At 48.4% G+C, this 16554-nt stretch overlaps 1 protein-coding gene across 1 annotated transcript; it reads right to left on the reverse strand.

Annotated features, from left to right (window-relative positions):
* Nucleotides 1-10358: 10358 nt before the first annotated feature.
* Nucleotides 10359-16553, reverse strand: TRIB1 (tribbles pseudokinase 1). Its single transcript, XM_083855043.1, has 3 exons — nucleotides 15303-16553; nucleotides 14606-14898; nucleotides 10359-12605 (listed from the first exon to the last, which is right to left on the reverse strand). The coding sequence occupies exons 1-3, from the start codon at nucleotides 15606-15608 to the stop codon at nucleotides 12137-12139; spliced, it is 1068 nt and encodes a 355-aa protein (XP_083711169.1). The 5' UTR covers nucleotides 15609-16553; the 3' UTR covers nucleotides 10359-12136.
* Between the last annotated feature and the right edge of the window lies 1 nt (nucleotide 16554).

Raw genomic sequence — 16554 nt, forward strand, 5'->3', positions numbered from 1 at the left:
CTCTGATAACATTTTTAAGAAAGAAAAACAGTTATTGTGCAGATGTCATGGCAGCTGGAGATGAGCAAGGTGAGAACATGAGAGAAACAGCCCTGCAGACACCCAGGTCACTGCAGAAGGAGGGGCAGGAGGTGCTCCAGGTGCCAGAGCTAAGATTCTTCTGCAGCCCATGGTACAGCCCATGGCAAGGCAGCTGTGCCCCTGCAGCCCATGAAGGGCAACAGGGATGCAGAGATCCACCTTCAGCCCATGGAGAGACCTAGGCTGGAACAGGGGAATGCCTGAAAAAGGGCTGTGACCCTGTGGGAAACCCATGACCTGTGGCCAGGAACCTATGGACCCATGGAGAGAAGAGTCCCACTGGAGAAGGTTTCCTGGTGGGATTTGTGACCCTGTGGGGTTCCCATGCTGGAGCAGCCTGTCCCTGAAGGACTGCACCCCTCACAAGTGTGGCCCACATTGCAGCAGCTTGTGTAGAGCTGCAGCCCATGGGAAGGACTCACACTGGAGAAGTTTGAGGAGGACTGACTCCCATGGGAGGGACCCCATGGTGGAGCAGGGGAAGGACTCCTCTCCCTGAGCAGTGACAGAACCAACCTGTGATGAACTGACCATAATTCCTATTCCCATTCCCACGTGTCACTGAGGGGGAGGAGGTAGAACTTGGGGTGGAGGTAGACATGGGGTAAATTGTTTTTAAGATTTATTTCTCATTATCTTGCTCTGATTATGTTAGTACTAAATTCAATTAGTGTCTCAAATTTGAGTCTGTTTTGCCCAAGACAGTATCTGGTGAGTGATCTCTCCCAGTACTCCCATGGGCACAACAGGGCTGCAGTGTTGGGTTTGTTCTTCCCATCACAGCAGCCACAGCCAGACCCAATCCCAGGCCCAGGCTGGATCTGGAGCCACAGGACTGCACAATGCAGGTTTACAAGTCAGGGGCTGAAACTTGAAACAAAACATCATCAAACTCCAGTAGTGTTGTCACCTCCTGTGCTTTACTGTATATATTAACAAGTAGTAGCACAGTAAATTCCAAGATGTCGTGAAGTAATTAAAACAATAAAATCTTTAAGATTGAGATGATGCCTTTTATTGTCCACCTACAAGGTGAACAAAAAAAGAGATCTTTATATCTGTATTAGATCTTCAAAAGAGATTCCTGAAAACAGCCTGGGAAACAGAACCCTTTCCCACCATAGAAACAAGAAGGGACAGAAAGGACAAAAATTCAGTCCTCTGCAAGGATGTAATCCTGTCCTGCTTCTTCCCATCTAATCTCATCCTCTGGTTCCCCCCAAAGCTTTCCCATCTCATCTCATCCCCTGGTTCCCCCAAACCTTCCACAATGGGACTCACTGGATCTGAGATGAGCAGTTTTTGCATTTTGCACGTGGCTGAATTTCAGTCCAGTGAGTAAAAAAAACAACAAAACAAACCAGCAGTTGAATTTGATAAAAGGAACTTCCCATCTGTGTGTCAAGTATGGGAAGAATCACAACTTCTGCCTCCAGCTCATATGGTTCTGCCCTGGACAGAGAGCCCAGAGCAGCGCTTTACTTTGCACAAAATGCTGACACCAACAAATGCCATAGTAGTGGAAGTAACTTTAACAAAACCCTGTTGGCTAGCACAGCCCTTCTGAACCCCAGCTGTCTTTCTGTTTCTTAATTGTTTTGAAAGTTAATTGTTGAGCCTCACAAAAAAAAAGTAAAAAATTGGAGTTGGGCAACTATGCCAAGGTTAAATTGGGTCAAATCCTGAAATCTTGACTTCAGGCCAGACTCTACAGTTTCCAATGATTTATACAGGAATGTTGCATGCACTGGAGAATTTCTCCCTGATTTGCTCCTCAGACTCTGCTGGATGAAGGCTGAGTTTGAATCTCTAGGTTTGACCCAGTAGAATGGCATCACAGAGTGCAAGCCAAGCCTGATTTGCTTCAGATTGCAGTGCTCGTGTTATAATTTATGCCAGAGCAAAACTCCTGGGTATATACTGAATGTAGCTGTATTATAGTACGTGTCAGAGCAAAATTTCTAGATATACCCTTAAGATCTGGGTGCGGATTTTCTGCATGTGGGTTCTGTGGAACTACATACCCCAAGCATGGAAACTGGATCTTCCCTACCCAAGGCTTGGTGGAGCTGCCAGGTTTTAGTTGCAGCTCTCTGCTTGCTCAGAGACATCTGGTTTGAGTGAAGCCTCTTGAATTCCCACCAGTGGGGTAGGACCCACACGGGCTCACAGCAGAGAGCTCAGTGCCCTGCTGGTCACTCCCATCCCTGGCTGTCTTTGCTTCTATAACTCCCTGGCATTTTTTGACACTGCCAGCAAAGGAGGAGAAACTGGGATTGGAGATGGCTCCACTGGTACTATGCTATGTGTCCCAGTCACCAGGAGCATCCTCAGCTGGCCCATAAAGACCCAGTTCCCTCAGGCTGCCCAGCATAGAAGCAGATATGAAATGAAAATCTGGTTTTGTGTGATTTCTGAGCATGCATTTTCTATACACACTCAGAGTGATTTATTTCTCCTTCTTTTGAATGGCTGCAGCAGTCTGTATCAAGGCTGTATCACATAGGTTTGGGTTTTTTTTGGTTGGTTGGTTGATTGCTTCTCAATTCAACTCCTCCCTATTAGACCTTTAACTGAAAAATTTCTCCCATTGTTTTTGAGGACAAACCACATCCTTTGGTAGCTGCAAACATGTATAAGGAAAATGCATTCTCCAGTCCATTGGTAGCTTATCCTGTTGGGTGTTTCATGTCATGATCACTGGAAGAATCACAGTGCTGAACTGTATGTTTTCTATGTTTGGCATGTGGTGAGGCTTAATAATCCTGTCTGTTACATAGTCACTCATGCTAGTTGTTTCCAAATGAATCAATAACCCTTTTAAAGCCACAGCTCTGAGACCATCTACTGCTGTGATCCATTTACCACTGGCTTTTGAACTGCCTACAGTCATACCCAGAATCTGTTACTCTATGCAAGTCATCACATTGACTCTGAGAAGAGCTGGGGGTGTTCAGGGCTTTGTGTTTAACTGGCAAACCATGGACATACTTCCACTCCTCTGGTGCTGGGAGTCCATTGCAGCTGACATGCTTTCCAAAATGATTCATCCTGACCTTTGCTTGAGACATGCAATGGCTTCCTAGCAAAGATGAACCAGATTTCTGGAAGAAACACTGTAAAACCATAACGTAAATTTTCTAGAAATAATTAAATCATTTGCACAAGGGTCAAAAGATCTGGACACCTGTTTTCTGGAAAAGCAGCGAGGAGGGAGGGGGCAGCTCCACCATTGCTCAGTTGTCCCAGTCCCCAAAGAGGATTAGCACCTGGGTAAAGGGCAGGTGGCAGGTGCTGAAGACATCAAGACTGAGGTCAATCTGATGGGAAGAAGAGACAAAGATTGCTTTGCTTCTCTAGAGGCCCCTGCACAGCATAATCCAATGATTTGTGTTGGTAGGGACCTTAAGCATCATCTTGTTCCAAAGCCCCTGACATGGGCAGGATCACCTTCCAGTAAACCAGATTGCTCAAAGCCCCATCCAACCTGGCCTTGAACACTACCATGAATCCACAGTTTCTCTGAGCAATCTGTTCCAGTGCTTCTCGAGCTTCACAGTAAAGGTTTTCTCCCTAATGTCTAATCTAAATCTACCCTTCTTCAGTTTAGAACCATTCCCCTCTGTCCTATCACTACATTCCATGACAAAGAGACCCCCTCCATATTTCCTGTAAGGCCCCCTTTAGGTAGAGGAAGATGCTGCAAGGTGTCTCCAGAACCTTCTCTTCTCCAGGCTGAACATCCAGCTCTCTCAGCCTGGAGTAGTGCTCCAGCCCTCCCATCATTTTCACAGGAGTGGTGCTCCAGCCCTCTGGACATTTTAAGGACCATCCTCTGGAACTTCCCAGCAGGTCCATGTCCTTCTTATGTTAGAGGCCCCAAAGCTGAATAGAGTATTTGAGGTGGGGTCTCACAAGAGCAGGGGGAATGCATGAGGGTCTGATCAATCTTGCTGTCCCTTCTTGCTGTGGAGAGACTGCCAGAAGCTTGGGGTGTGTGTGCTGGGAACCCCCAGCAGCTCCTTCAGCTCTAAGATTGCAGATGCTGAAGGCAGGCACTGAGCCACATCAACAAACCCAGCCCGCAGAGGTTCCACTGAACCTCTGACTATGAGGTGGGAGACCTGGTTAGCATCAAACCCCTTTCCCCGTGCCACAGGTGCAGCGATTTTGCCGAGGGAGGCTGTCAGCTATAATAAGTAATCTCTTCTATCAGCACACAGCCTGAGCTCCCTGCACCACTCTGCCTGTCACTGGGTGAGGCCTTTTCCTCTCAGGCTCTGACTCATGCCCACATGCGTGAGCAGGATGTGCATCACGGGCCAGTCCCAGGTCAGCAGCTCAGCCCACGGCGCCCTGCGGAGCAGCCCTGCCTGTGCCCAGCAGCCAAAATGCTGCCAGTGACCCAGAGCCATGCCCAGTGCTGGGGACAAGCTGCATGCCACTGCAGAATCTTCTCTCCAGCACACCTAGTCATCCCAGGATGGACCATCTCCTGCCACTGGCTAATACTGGCAGTACTGTCTGTCTGCAGGCAGCAAGGCTTGCCTGAGGAGCTTGCAGGCAGGGGCGTACCTCCTATCCAGGGTCCAGATGCCATCCTGACAAAAGCACTCTCCCTGCAAAGCCACCCCTGCCCCTCACTGGAGGGAGATTGCTCAGGGCTTTGGCTGTGGTTGGCACACACATGTAGAGCTTGGGTCCCAGCACAGCATGTAAAGATGCTCCCTTTCTGCCTGAAACACAAATCTTGCTTTTCCCCATATGCCCAGAAAGAAAGAAAGAGAGGAGATTGAGAAAAATATTACTAAGTCAGGAAATCATTCTGGAGGAGGGGCAGTAGTTCCTCTAACCTTGCACATGGGGAAAGAAAACTATTTGCTGACTATGCCTTATTTTTTAATTTATTGTTTTGCCAGCTGCTCAGATGAAAGGACAGAACTGACTGCTGTAATGAGGCAGCCAGTCAAGCATGTCTTTGCAGCATGAAGCATCAGGCTGGGACACCAGTAACGAGCAGGGAATAATCCAAAGGGTTCATCGGACACATCCTTTCAAATCCCTCTTTGCAACTGAGAAACCAGACATTTGATTGTTCTTCCTCACATGAAAATCCAAAATCTCCTGGAGATCATTGTAAGGATCACAAGACCCATGATAAAAAAAATCCCATGAGTTTGCTGATTAAGCCTTTCTGTCCACTGGGCTCAAGTCCTCACCACTCTGGGCACTGCAGCTGCCTCAGGAGGCTACTGACCTGCACAGAGCACAGTGTCACCTCCAGTCTCCATGGGGAATGAGGGCAGCAAAAAGATCCTCCAAAACCAGGCCAGCTGCTCCTCTTCAGTCATTCCTGTTATATTGCTATTGTTTGAAGCACATTCCCTTTCCAAGCAAGGTAATTTATTTAAGCAGTGCCAAGCTCTGCTGTGGAATTCATTGCTGCAGGATTTTGAGACTTCAAGGGACAGACAGAGCCAAAGCAAAGGCCAAGCAAGGCTTCCAGTCATAGGAAGGGCCTTGGAGCATTTTTAGATAACAAGGGGGCCATCAGTGGGCCACAGTGTCATAGAATCATGCAATGCTTTGGGTTGGAAGGGACCTTAAAGACCATCTAGTTCCAAACACCCACTGTGGGCAGGGACACCTTTCCACTAGACCATGTGGCTCAAAGCCTAATCCAGCCTGGCTTTGAACACATCCAGGGCTGGGGCATCCTCAGCTTCTTTGTGCAACCTGTTCCAGTGTCTCACTACACTCACAGTAAAGAATTTCTTCCCAACCTAAATCAAACCTCTTTCAGCTTAAAACTGTTATCACTTGTCCTATCAGTACCGTTGCTGATAAGGAGTCCCTCTCCATCTTTCCTGTAGGTTTCCTTTACTGTGTCCCTGTGCTGCAGGGAAACAGCACAGGAGGTGCCTGATGGGCACCTGCCACACTCCCATGCACATCTGTAGGCATCAGGCAAGGGCACTTGTTTCTCCTGGGGCCAGATGGACCTGTTGGCCTGACAGCATCCTGCCTCCCGCAGATCCAGGCAGCTTGGGCACAGGCTTGAGGGTGGGGAGCAGCAAGGCTCCCCATCATTCTTGTCAGCCAACAATTTCAGACATGCATCAGGTGGGTTTTACACTTTTGCCTGATGTTTGAGGGTCATTTTCCCCTTGCTTAGCAACAGAGGCTTCTGGCTGAGCTTTGTAAGCCTAACTCTGCTGCCATTAATCACTGGGGGAACACTTGCTCACATCAGGTATCCCACTGCCCATCTGCAAAGCCACTCTCATGGGGTGTGCGAGCCTTGCACAGCCTTTTGCCCCAAATTATGTGGGTATTTTGTATCCAGCTGTTAGTACAGCAAAGGAAACTCACGGTATTTGAGCCTCAGCAAGACTATGAATCTGACAAGTTGAGACTTGACATGGATGTTATCACAGGGCCCAACAATGGCTTTACACTCAATTACATTTATGGTTTCTGCAAATCATCTAAATGTTTTACAGCTTTTTCACTACCAGGAAGTTAAGAAAAAAAATTTAAAAAATCATTAAAAGGAAAATAAAGTTCTGTAATGAACAATTTGCTGGTGCAAGGTTCTGTGTGAGACAGGAAAGAAACTGAGCAACTACCTTGGGTGGTGGGGAAGAGTCATTTTCTGTGGTGACCAGAGCTATATTTGATTTCTTAGGCAATGTCAGCTTTTGCATGCTACATTCTTTGGCTAATTGCCAGCACGATGTGTAATACTTTAGCCACACTGTTGTTACTTAATCCTTTCCTAATCTGCCGTTTGCGCAAGAGGAGTAAAATCTAAGCAAAGCCACTGAGAACATCTCCACTAATAATTTATCAAACTCAACTTTTGTTGTTGGCAGGAGACGGTAGTTGACGGAGGTGAATGTTTTTCCCATAACAGCGCCGTATCATAAACACAGGGCAGCTGATTCATGCCACACTTATTTTCTGTCACCCACCCTTCGTGTCACCCTGATATTTCTTCGAACGATAAGCCCGTGTGTGTGCTCACAACACCCCGCCGAGGTCCCAGTTTCATCTCTTTCTGCAAATTACACATTAATTAACCATTAATAACAGTGGGAGTTGCATGCAGAAATCCACACCCGCCGTGATGAGACCGTGCCCTTGGTGAGCAAGTGCCTTATTAATCACCTCCACCTCAGTGCTGCCTCCTCATCCCTGCCAGACAAACGGCCCCGGAGAGGGAAGTGCCCAGGCGCTCACCAGCCCTAATCCTGCCTTAAAGAAAAGCGTTACCTCTTGCTCTATGAATTTTATTTATTTTGGTCCTCTGGGCAGTGCTTGCTGTTGTTAGAAACATGATTGCTTCATACAGTTATGTTAATGTTTGCATTTGACAGAATGTAATTGATACTTCGGCTGCTCCAGTTTCAAAGCCAAATTAGGAAATGAAGTGCTGCACATTAGCTTGTTTAGCTGGTTAAATACTGTAAATAAATACATGCAAGGCAATGAAAACTAATGAGTTTTCTTTAAGGCGTTTTCTAAATAGCTGGCTTCACAAAAAGAAGAAAAAGATGCTGCTGTGAACTCATATCCTGAAGGATTTCTCATTTTGCTGCAACAAAGTTGATCCTGTCTGAAATCTGAACTCTGGATTTCACTTGGAGAAAAGGATTTTGCAAGTTATGGAGGAATCATGGCAAGAACTGTTGCAAATTTCACGGTACTTTTATCAACAATACTTCTGAGACATTGCATTTAACAAAGCCATTTTTTGCAAGGGATTAATTCAAACTGTGGTTATATGTCAAGTTATTCTTCTCAATGCTCCCTAGAAAAACATCTTTGTAAGAAGTATTTGCATAGGATATTTCTTTGTGCTGCTAAATCTGTGCACTGCCATAATGCTGAAAGTTGGGCTTCTTTCCCTGACAGAATGTAACAGAATGAAAAAAGTAGGGAAAAAATTTGGTTTTCTATAATGAGATAATCTGTTGAGCATTGCTTGACAGAGTGCACTCAGCACTGCTGGAATAAAAAGTATTTCTCAGCTTATCTGTCAGGCCTGCCCTCAGTGCATTGAAGGAGAATTAGAGGAGAATATTGCACTGGCTTTGTGATCCAGCCAAGGGCAATGAATTTTCCTCTTGTACATCTGCAAAACAGCCCTGTTCTTTCACCCCTTTGCTTTAATAAATACTACACTGATGCAGAAGTGCCTTTGCCTGACTTGAAGGTGGTCTACTAAAATCAGGGCACTGTTTAGCATAGGTAGAGCTGAACCTCTACCAGTCCTTTTTGACTGCAAATAACCTCAGAATCACCTGCTTGGCAGAGACGTTGACCTTAAACCTGAGCTTGCTGAGCTGGCTGTTTTACCTGGCACTTTCAGAGGAAGCTGGTTTACAAATTCTGCTGTGCTACTTCAAAAGAAAATTATTGAACTGGTGCCTAAAATGCAGCTGAAGGAGATAAAAATATATACTTAGGATGAAAGATCTATCCTGACTGGGAGGTGGTTCGATGCTGGCTTAGGACAGAGATCAGGATGTTGTGAAAAACTTCAGCTTTTCCTGTGTTTTTAGCAACAACAGAGGACTGAAGTTGGGAGACTTCAGCACTTTTATGAGGGGTCAATTTCAAGGTGAAAATGGTGACCAGGCCTGCAAAATACATAAAAGATTCATGTGGTCCTCAGCCAAAAGGACCATTTAAAAATAGACAAACTATGACTCTCTCAAAAAGAAATGTGTGCATTGCATAAATCAAAGTTCTCACACCCACCATCAAAGTTTAATCACTTAATATGCTGTTTCTTTCAACACGTTCTGAAACTTTGTATACAATAATACAAACGATGGGGTAACGAAGCAATAGCAATTTATTCTGCTGTACAAACGGATGTTGCATTATAATCCCTAAAGCAATACAGAGGCTGTTTGCAGATGTTACTACAATTTGGAGTTTAATTGCTCTGCAGCACAGCTCATGTGAAACAAAGTCACGGGATGACCTACACATTCACCTACTAAGGGTGACTTAACTGCAAGGGGGAGAAAAAGGTGTTTTGAAAGTTTTCACGGTTTCACTAAAATACAAACCTCCTGCAGTTGTTTTGAAAGGATGCATCAGGGCTTCTGTCCAAGCCTGAAAGCATGGTAGGGCAGGGGGTAATTTAATCAGCCAGGCTATGCAGTGCACATATTTTCACAAGTCTTGCAAGAATGACATCAGTAAAGTAACTTGAGATATTTTGGTGTCTGACATTCACTCAGCAAGTGCTAAGAAAATATGCTTACTGCACAGATCACTGGCTTCTCTGAGTGGGAGTCAAGGTAACTCATGAAAGTCAGTGCACTCAGCCTTATCACTGACCAGGTCCCTATTCCCTCCTTTTCACTTTCCACTCCCCTTTTAAAAGTAAAACTGGTTTTAAAGTCGCTCCTGCACAAGGAGCTGCCTAGAAGCAGTTGCTCCGTTGAACAGATTTCAAGCAAAAGGACAAAGTTAAACATGAGGCAAAGTATAAATAAAAATGAAGACTCTCTTCCTCCTCCTTTCCACTTGTGAGCGATGATCTCACCGCTCCGGGTGGATTGCAAGGGTGGCTTGATCTCTTTCAGGAAAGCACATTCTCTAACCTTGATACTGCAGCTATTTATACTTCTCTCTTCTCACCACAAAGAAAAGCAGCTCTAATAATCTTTCCCTTCATTTTAATGAGAGCACTGTGCTGCCTCTCAGCAGTGGGGTCAAGCCTCTGCCCACGAGCTCCAGCTCCCTGTAACACCAATGCTCTTGGTTGCTGCCTCTCCTTCTGGCTGCTCACTTTTGGACATCTGAGATCAGATTTTCCACTGGCTGGAGCATCACATTGCCAGGCACACAGGTGCAGGATGACAGCCCTGCTGTGCCACAGCATCTTCTGCTCACAGGGTACAGAGGGAAAGAAATGCATGGGCTGAAAGGCAAGAGGGTTTCCAAAATTCAAAGGCAGAGATCTAACTCCTCTTGCCCTTGTTCAGCAGAGGAGTATGATACCCCATTTCACATAACCCTGGGAACATCCCAAGCCCTTTCCACCTCCCAAGAGTTAGGATCCATCCCCTGTCCCCACTCCCCCTGAGGATTCAAGCCCAGGCTTAGGTGGGGGAGTTCAGGCTAAGACATGATGGAATGCATATATACACCACAGAGAGCTGATAGTCTCTGAGGCCAAACCTCATTTTTTCAGATTAAACCAGACACACTGAGCTGCAATCCTCTTGAGATAGCACAAGAAATGGGGACAAACATTATGAAACCAAGTTTATTAAAACTTTCTACAAGTCAGACTTTATCATCCAGGTCTCCACAGACATATACATATGTACAAATCGGACATAGTGTTTTTAGCTTTTCTGGCAGAATTTTCTACCAATATATACAAATGTACTGTTTTTCATAGAAGGGTTAAACTGTATCACAGATACAAATGTCAAGCAATCATGAGAGGTTTAGTGCAACGGAGAGCTGAAGCGCTCTGCTCTTAATGCTCATGATTCTGTCAAGTTAGTATTGCCAACAATAATTCACATTAAACTGCTCTTCGACACCTCTTCTTATTAGGACAAAGTACAACAAAACAAGAAAACAAAACCCCAAACAGTAAGGTATGTACAAAGTACACAGTCCATGAGGTATACATGGTATTGTTGCAACGCGTGGTGGGACTGCAGCTTGCCAGGGTTAACCCTTAAAATGACTTCACTCGAACTGGGTGGTGTTGGGAACGTGCATCACCCACCTCACGGCCATTTCAGAAGCCACACTCTTGCCTAAGGTGAATGGACATCTCTGCATAAACCACTGGACACATGTGAAACGAAGCAGAATGTTTAGGCAGGACTAAGCTTTACTTACCCCCAACCCAGGAAGCGAATGATTCAGATATATTCATTATCCACACATATTGGAAAGACTATGAATAATCATGCAAAAAAAAAAAAAAAAAAAAAAAAAAGAGGTGAGGGGGGAGGCTGGAGGCAAACAGCATACCTGAATAATCAGCTAAGGGTGTACAGAGATTTTACTCTTAAGACTAAATTTTTTGGGGGTGGAGGGGGAAAGAGGAGGTGATGTGGTATTTTTAAGAGTTAAGCCGGTTGGAAAACATGGCCATGTTTACAGGTACTGTACAAGACACCCCTTATCCTTTCCCAGGGAAAGGCGCCCCAGCCGATAGTGTTACGGTTTGGTAAACAGATACATTTTGGCACTCGGAGCTAATGAGACCTGCTACTCGACAAGCTCGCTGAGGGCATAACGTTATATAGGCTACACTGTGCTAACACGAGGCTTAAGTCTATTTAAAATGCTTTCCTGGTCAGCGAATGGAATCAAGAGTGGATCTGGCTGGGAGAACCACTCGTTTCTGCTTCAGAAAGAGCCACAGCAGTGATTTGTCTTACGGGTGGATCTAAGAGCTTCACGCCTCTGAAAGCAGGATCAGCTGGAGGAGCAGCAGCGAGCAGAGAGCTGGCCGTGGTGGACGAAGACCTCCTTCCCTCATTAATGTGTGCTTGCTGACAGTCAGAGAGCTGCTTTGTGAGCTGGCTGCTGGGGCACGCCAAACTGATTCCCCTTTCAACCATTTCTGTCAGATTTGTTCAGGTAGAGGTGCACCATGTACCCCTCTGCCCCACACACTGTGGCCAGGGCTCCACACCTCTGCAGCCGCTGCAGGAAAGCAGAAGGAGCTGCCTTTCCATCCCACACCTTGCCAGACACAAGACTCTGCAGCCAAGACGTGACCAGTTACACCGGAGGAGGATGCGGGAGGCAGAAGAGCCAGACAGTTCTCACAAAGCTGCATGGGTCCTCCGGGGCTGGTGGGACTGACCAGCAGAGTAAGAGGATGGAACTCTGAGTACACTTAGGGAGTGGAGATCTCCACATTGGCATTCATTTAGACAAGGTCACTTTTCTGACCATACTGGCACTTTTAGATACTGTTGAGTTTGCAGACGTGGTAAAATGAAACCCTACGAAGATGCCGGAGGTAAGAACTGACGAGGTTCTTGAGATTTCGGGGTTAGCAGAAGAAGGAACTAATATCATCACTGTCTCCATGATATTCTGGGACAATCTGATCCGAAGTTCCCGTCTCCTGGTCTGTATATCCAGGCTCCAAGACTGCCTCAAACCAAGGGTGAAGCAAGATCTCCGGAGCAGTGAGTCTTTCCGAAGGCTCCCGCCGCAGGAGGCTGCGGATGAGGCAGCGGGCTTTGGGGGAGACGTGGTCAGGAATACAGAACTGTCCACGCCGGATTTTGGAAAACAGAGTGCTAGGGTCCGAGTCATGGAAGGGATAGCGTCCCACCAGCAGGGTATAGAGCATCACTCCCAAACTCCACACATCGGCCGATTTTCCAGAGTAAGTTCCTGTCGTGTTCAGGATCTCAGGACTGACGTATGCAGGGCAGCCGTGCTTGTCTGAGAGCGCATCATCCTCGCCTTTGATGATGTGTGTGTCTTCCAGGCTCTCCAGGCGCAGCTGAGTCCTAGGGAGGGTAGGAGAGGAAGCCACAGGTGAGAAATAGCAACACACAGTCACAAGCAAGCACAGCAAGCCCCTGCTGTGGCCCCATTCTCTCTCACACTGGCACTGAGAAAGGAAACACCTCTTAACTTGCAGCAGAGAAGTTGCCCAGGCTCCTGGGAATGTGTAATGGAAGTGCTGCTATGTGCATCAGGCCAGCTTTCAGTGACGCTCCTCTTTTTTTATTAACTAGGGATCTTAACAACACAGGAACACCAAGTCACTGTCTACCTATGCAGGCTGCAGTGCCACTGCAGGGGGTTAATTGGTGACATGGCACCTTACAGTCACTATGTGCCATTCAGGCTTTGAGCAAACAGCATCCAGCTGTGTGATTCCACAAAGCCCAGCTCCCCTCTGCACTGGTGAGAAATGTTGCCTTTCCTGAGCTTTTTTTTTTTAGTTTGTGATTTATTCTTTTTGCCTTTTGGAGTGTATCACCGTGCCCACCATCTCCAGGTGGAGATGGGTCCACCCCAGCCTCCTATTTTGGAGGCTAAGGGGAGCTCCCGTTGGCAGGGAAGCCACCAGCCAGCCCTGGAAGGGCTCTGCACTGCCTGGCAGCCTGCTGGGGTGTAGATATGTTGGCTTCAGCCTGTCCTCAGCCTGACCTCGGCAAATACCCATTGGTTCTGCAAACGGAAAATATGACTCAACGGGAACCATGGGCCCGGGATTGGCTGCGGGAGCCCTGAAACTGCACCTGTGCGAGAGCCCGCGTCGCCTGCCATTGCTTAACCCTCTTCTTGCCAAATGTGATGCACATGACATCGCCTGTGCAACACGTTATTTCCAAATGAGCGAGACTGTGTGCAACGTAACATTTCAACAAATGTTTCATCTTCTTATGGGAGGGAAAAGCTGCAATAGTTTCCTTCAAAGGAATGGCTTTCTTTACGTGTCAACATATGGCTGTTTCTGTTTCAGAGGAGCAGTGCTGGTTAATTTTCTTATCACTTTCGTAAAAGGTGTCCCGAAGAATCATTAGCCCAGTTTAACAAAACAAACAAAATGCCTTTTATTTTACATCGGTAATATCACCTTACATTTTTATGATATTAAGCACAACTCCGTTACAGCTTTTATTTAGTTTTTTAGCATTCCTTGGGATAAGCAGCTAGTGAGGGCTCAGTTTTGCTACATTTCTGACTCTGCCATGTGCAGTGAAGCACTGCAAGAGCAGCAAACACTCCAGGGGAATACTCAATTATTTCCCTAATCTAAATTTAACAACTAGATTCTATGACCTCCTCTATGAACCTAAGCTTTAGGCTAAGTTTTACTACAGTGATTTTGTTTGACACAAGATTCCCAAAGCATTATTTAACCATGTCCCACCTTCCCTCCTGTGTGTGCCCGCAATCCACGGGCACAGGGATAGTTGAGGAGGGACAAAAGCCTTGAAGGACACAGCAGCATCACTCTCATCAGCAGAGTGGTTCAGCAAAGGAGACCCTTCCCAAGTGCTGTGGCTCACCGCAGGTCACAAGGCAACTCTGTCGAGGAGGGAGCAGAGCTCCATCTCCTCACACCTCCTGCTCCTCCAGCCGGGCTGCTTCCTCCTCCCGGCACACCACCTCAGCCTCCCCCCTCTCCCTCGCTGCCTTTTACTCTTTTGACACTGAATGAGTGGCACACATGACATCTTCTGGCGCTAACGAGCTTCCCTCCAAACTACCATCCCTTTGTCTGCCAGGGGGTTTCGCTGAACTTCTGCTGAATGAGAGGAAGCTCCCGGCGAGCTTCCTCCCTTTCACCAGTGCAGATGTGAGTGAGAGGGAGCGCGCACCGCTCGGAGCCGTGACCTGCCGCACACACGTGACGAGGACCTTACTCGGATTGCTGGCAGGTGATGCCCGGCTGACGGGGCTGTTTCCACTCCCTGGGACGCTTTTTGTGTCTCGGGATGTAGCATTCCACCCTCCCCACTCACCCCAGGGCTGGCTGCTGACAGCCACTTACCTTTCTTCATTAGAGAAGACGAATTTCCTGAGCTTGAGGTCACCAAGTACGATGGCTGACTGGTGGCAGTGAGCTACGGCGGAGACTATCTGCTTGAACAGCCGGGCAGCCTCCTCTTCCCTCAGCCTCTTGCAGCTTCTCACGTAGGAGTGCATGTCCCCAAAGTCCTTTTCAAAGAACACGTAGGCCTTGGTGTCCCCAAGAATGACTTCCACGACCCCGGTGATGTTTCTGTGTGACGGCAGCTGAATGTAAGGTCGGATCTTGTCCTGGTAGTGTTTGAGGGGGAACACCTGCATGGAGGAAATCAAACCCAAATTCATTCTCAAGGGCGCTGAAAGCTGCAGCTCGCGTAGCAACTCTCCCCAAACAGTGACGGGGGGGCTGGAGGGGCGCCAGGGCTCGGCAGGACCGGCAGAAGCGGCTACCGAGACCCTTCCCGTTCCTTTTATATTGAAAGACTGGGAGGGAAACTAAACCAAACCACCATTCCCGCAGCCTTTGGGGGGAGGCAAGGCGCTCCGAGGCAAGCCGGAGTCCCAGCTCACTGGCGGGCGAGCAGACGCCGCCGGGGCCGGCCGGGCGTTCCCAGCCCGGGAGCAGCGGGAGGAAGGATGTTGGCAGGGCTGTCCCGGGCCGGGCGCGCCGGCGGCCCCGCTCCCCACCCCGGCAGCAGCAGGTCCCACCGCCCGCTCACCTTGCAGCGCAGCTCCCGGCCCGAGCAGACGCTGAGCGCCCGGGACACCTGCTCCCGCTCGGCCAGCGGCAGCAGCAGGTAGGAGGCGATCAGGCTGGGACCCGCCGCGCCGCCGCCGCCGCCGGGAGAAGCGGGGGCGCAGGGCGAGCCGGGGGCGCTCAGGCAGTCCGGGGGGCCGCATTCGGCCAGCCGAGGGCACTTGGCGGCCGGCGCTTCCTCGGCGGGGCCGTCGTGCAGCGGCGGGAGGCGCTTGGCCGGGGCGCTGCGGCAGCGGGCGGCCGGCAGCAGGGGCGCGGGGCGGCTCATGGGGCAGCGGCGGGCGCGGAGCTACAGGCGGGCGCGGCGCGCTGGGCGCATCCCTTCGCTCTCCCCGCGGTAACCTCGCCTCGCGTCCACCATCTGCCGCCCGGTCCGCGCTAAAGTACTTGGAGGCTTTAAAAAAAAAAAAAAAAAAAGGTGATTCTCCTCCTCCTCCCGGGCCTGACGCACGGGGAAAGGGGAGGAGGGAGGCTGGGACACGCCCGCTCCTCTCGCTGCTCTCCGCGCCCCGGGCCTGTTCCAGCAGCCGGGCGGGGCCGGGCCAGGCGCTGCGGGACGTGGCGGGGTCGGGCGGGGCGCTGGGGACCCCCCCTCGACCTTAAATCATTATGTCGAGAAAGCGAGGCCACCTTCCTTTCCAGGATCTTCTCGTCCGTACAATTGCAAGTTCCCAGCCCCAGTTCTTGCTTTTCACTAATCACTGAATAACCATCCCTCACCCCAGGGTTTGCATCACGATGCTGCTGTGTGAGCCGTAAGCGTTTGCTCATAAGCCTAGACGTAACGTGCACCATCAGAAATACTCGATACTGGGTGTTTCCCGTGTTTAAAGTATCTGCTGTCCGAAAAAGGAATAACTCGGAGATCCAGGCAGCAGACAGCAGCTGGAGTGACCTCTCAGCAGACTGAGAGGAGCTCCATAAGGCTCAGAAGTGTGGCTTTAAAGGAGTAGTAAATAGACTTACAGCCAGGACTGGTAGTAAATGGGGAAAAAAAAAAAAAAAAAAAAAAAAAAAAAAAAAAAAAAAAAAAAAAAAGGCAGACAGCTGTCATTTTGACAAGAATACTTCAGAAGGAAACTCTACAGTTTTCTGTTTATATATATGCAATTTTTCTGTAATTTAGCGCTGAGGATTCCCTAATACTAACACAAGGGACCCTGTGTTTTGTTACTCAGTAGGATCAATTCCTATTCTGCTTTGGTTTCCCCAGC

The sequence above is a fragment of the Zosterops lateralis genome (assembly GCF_965231275.1).
Source record: "Zosterops lateralis genome assembly, chromosome: 1".
In the NCBI taxonomy this organism is placed as follows: domain Eukaryota; kingdom Metazoa; phylum Chordata; class Aves; order Passeriformes; family Zosteropidae; genus Zosterops; species Zosterops lateralis.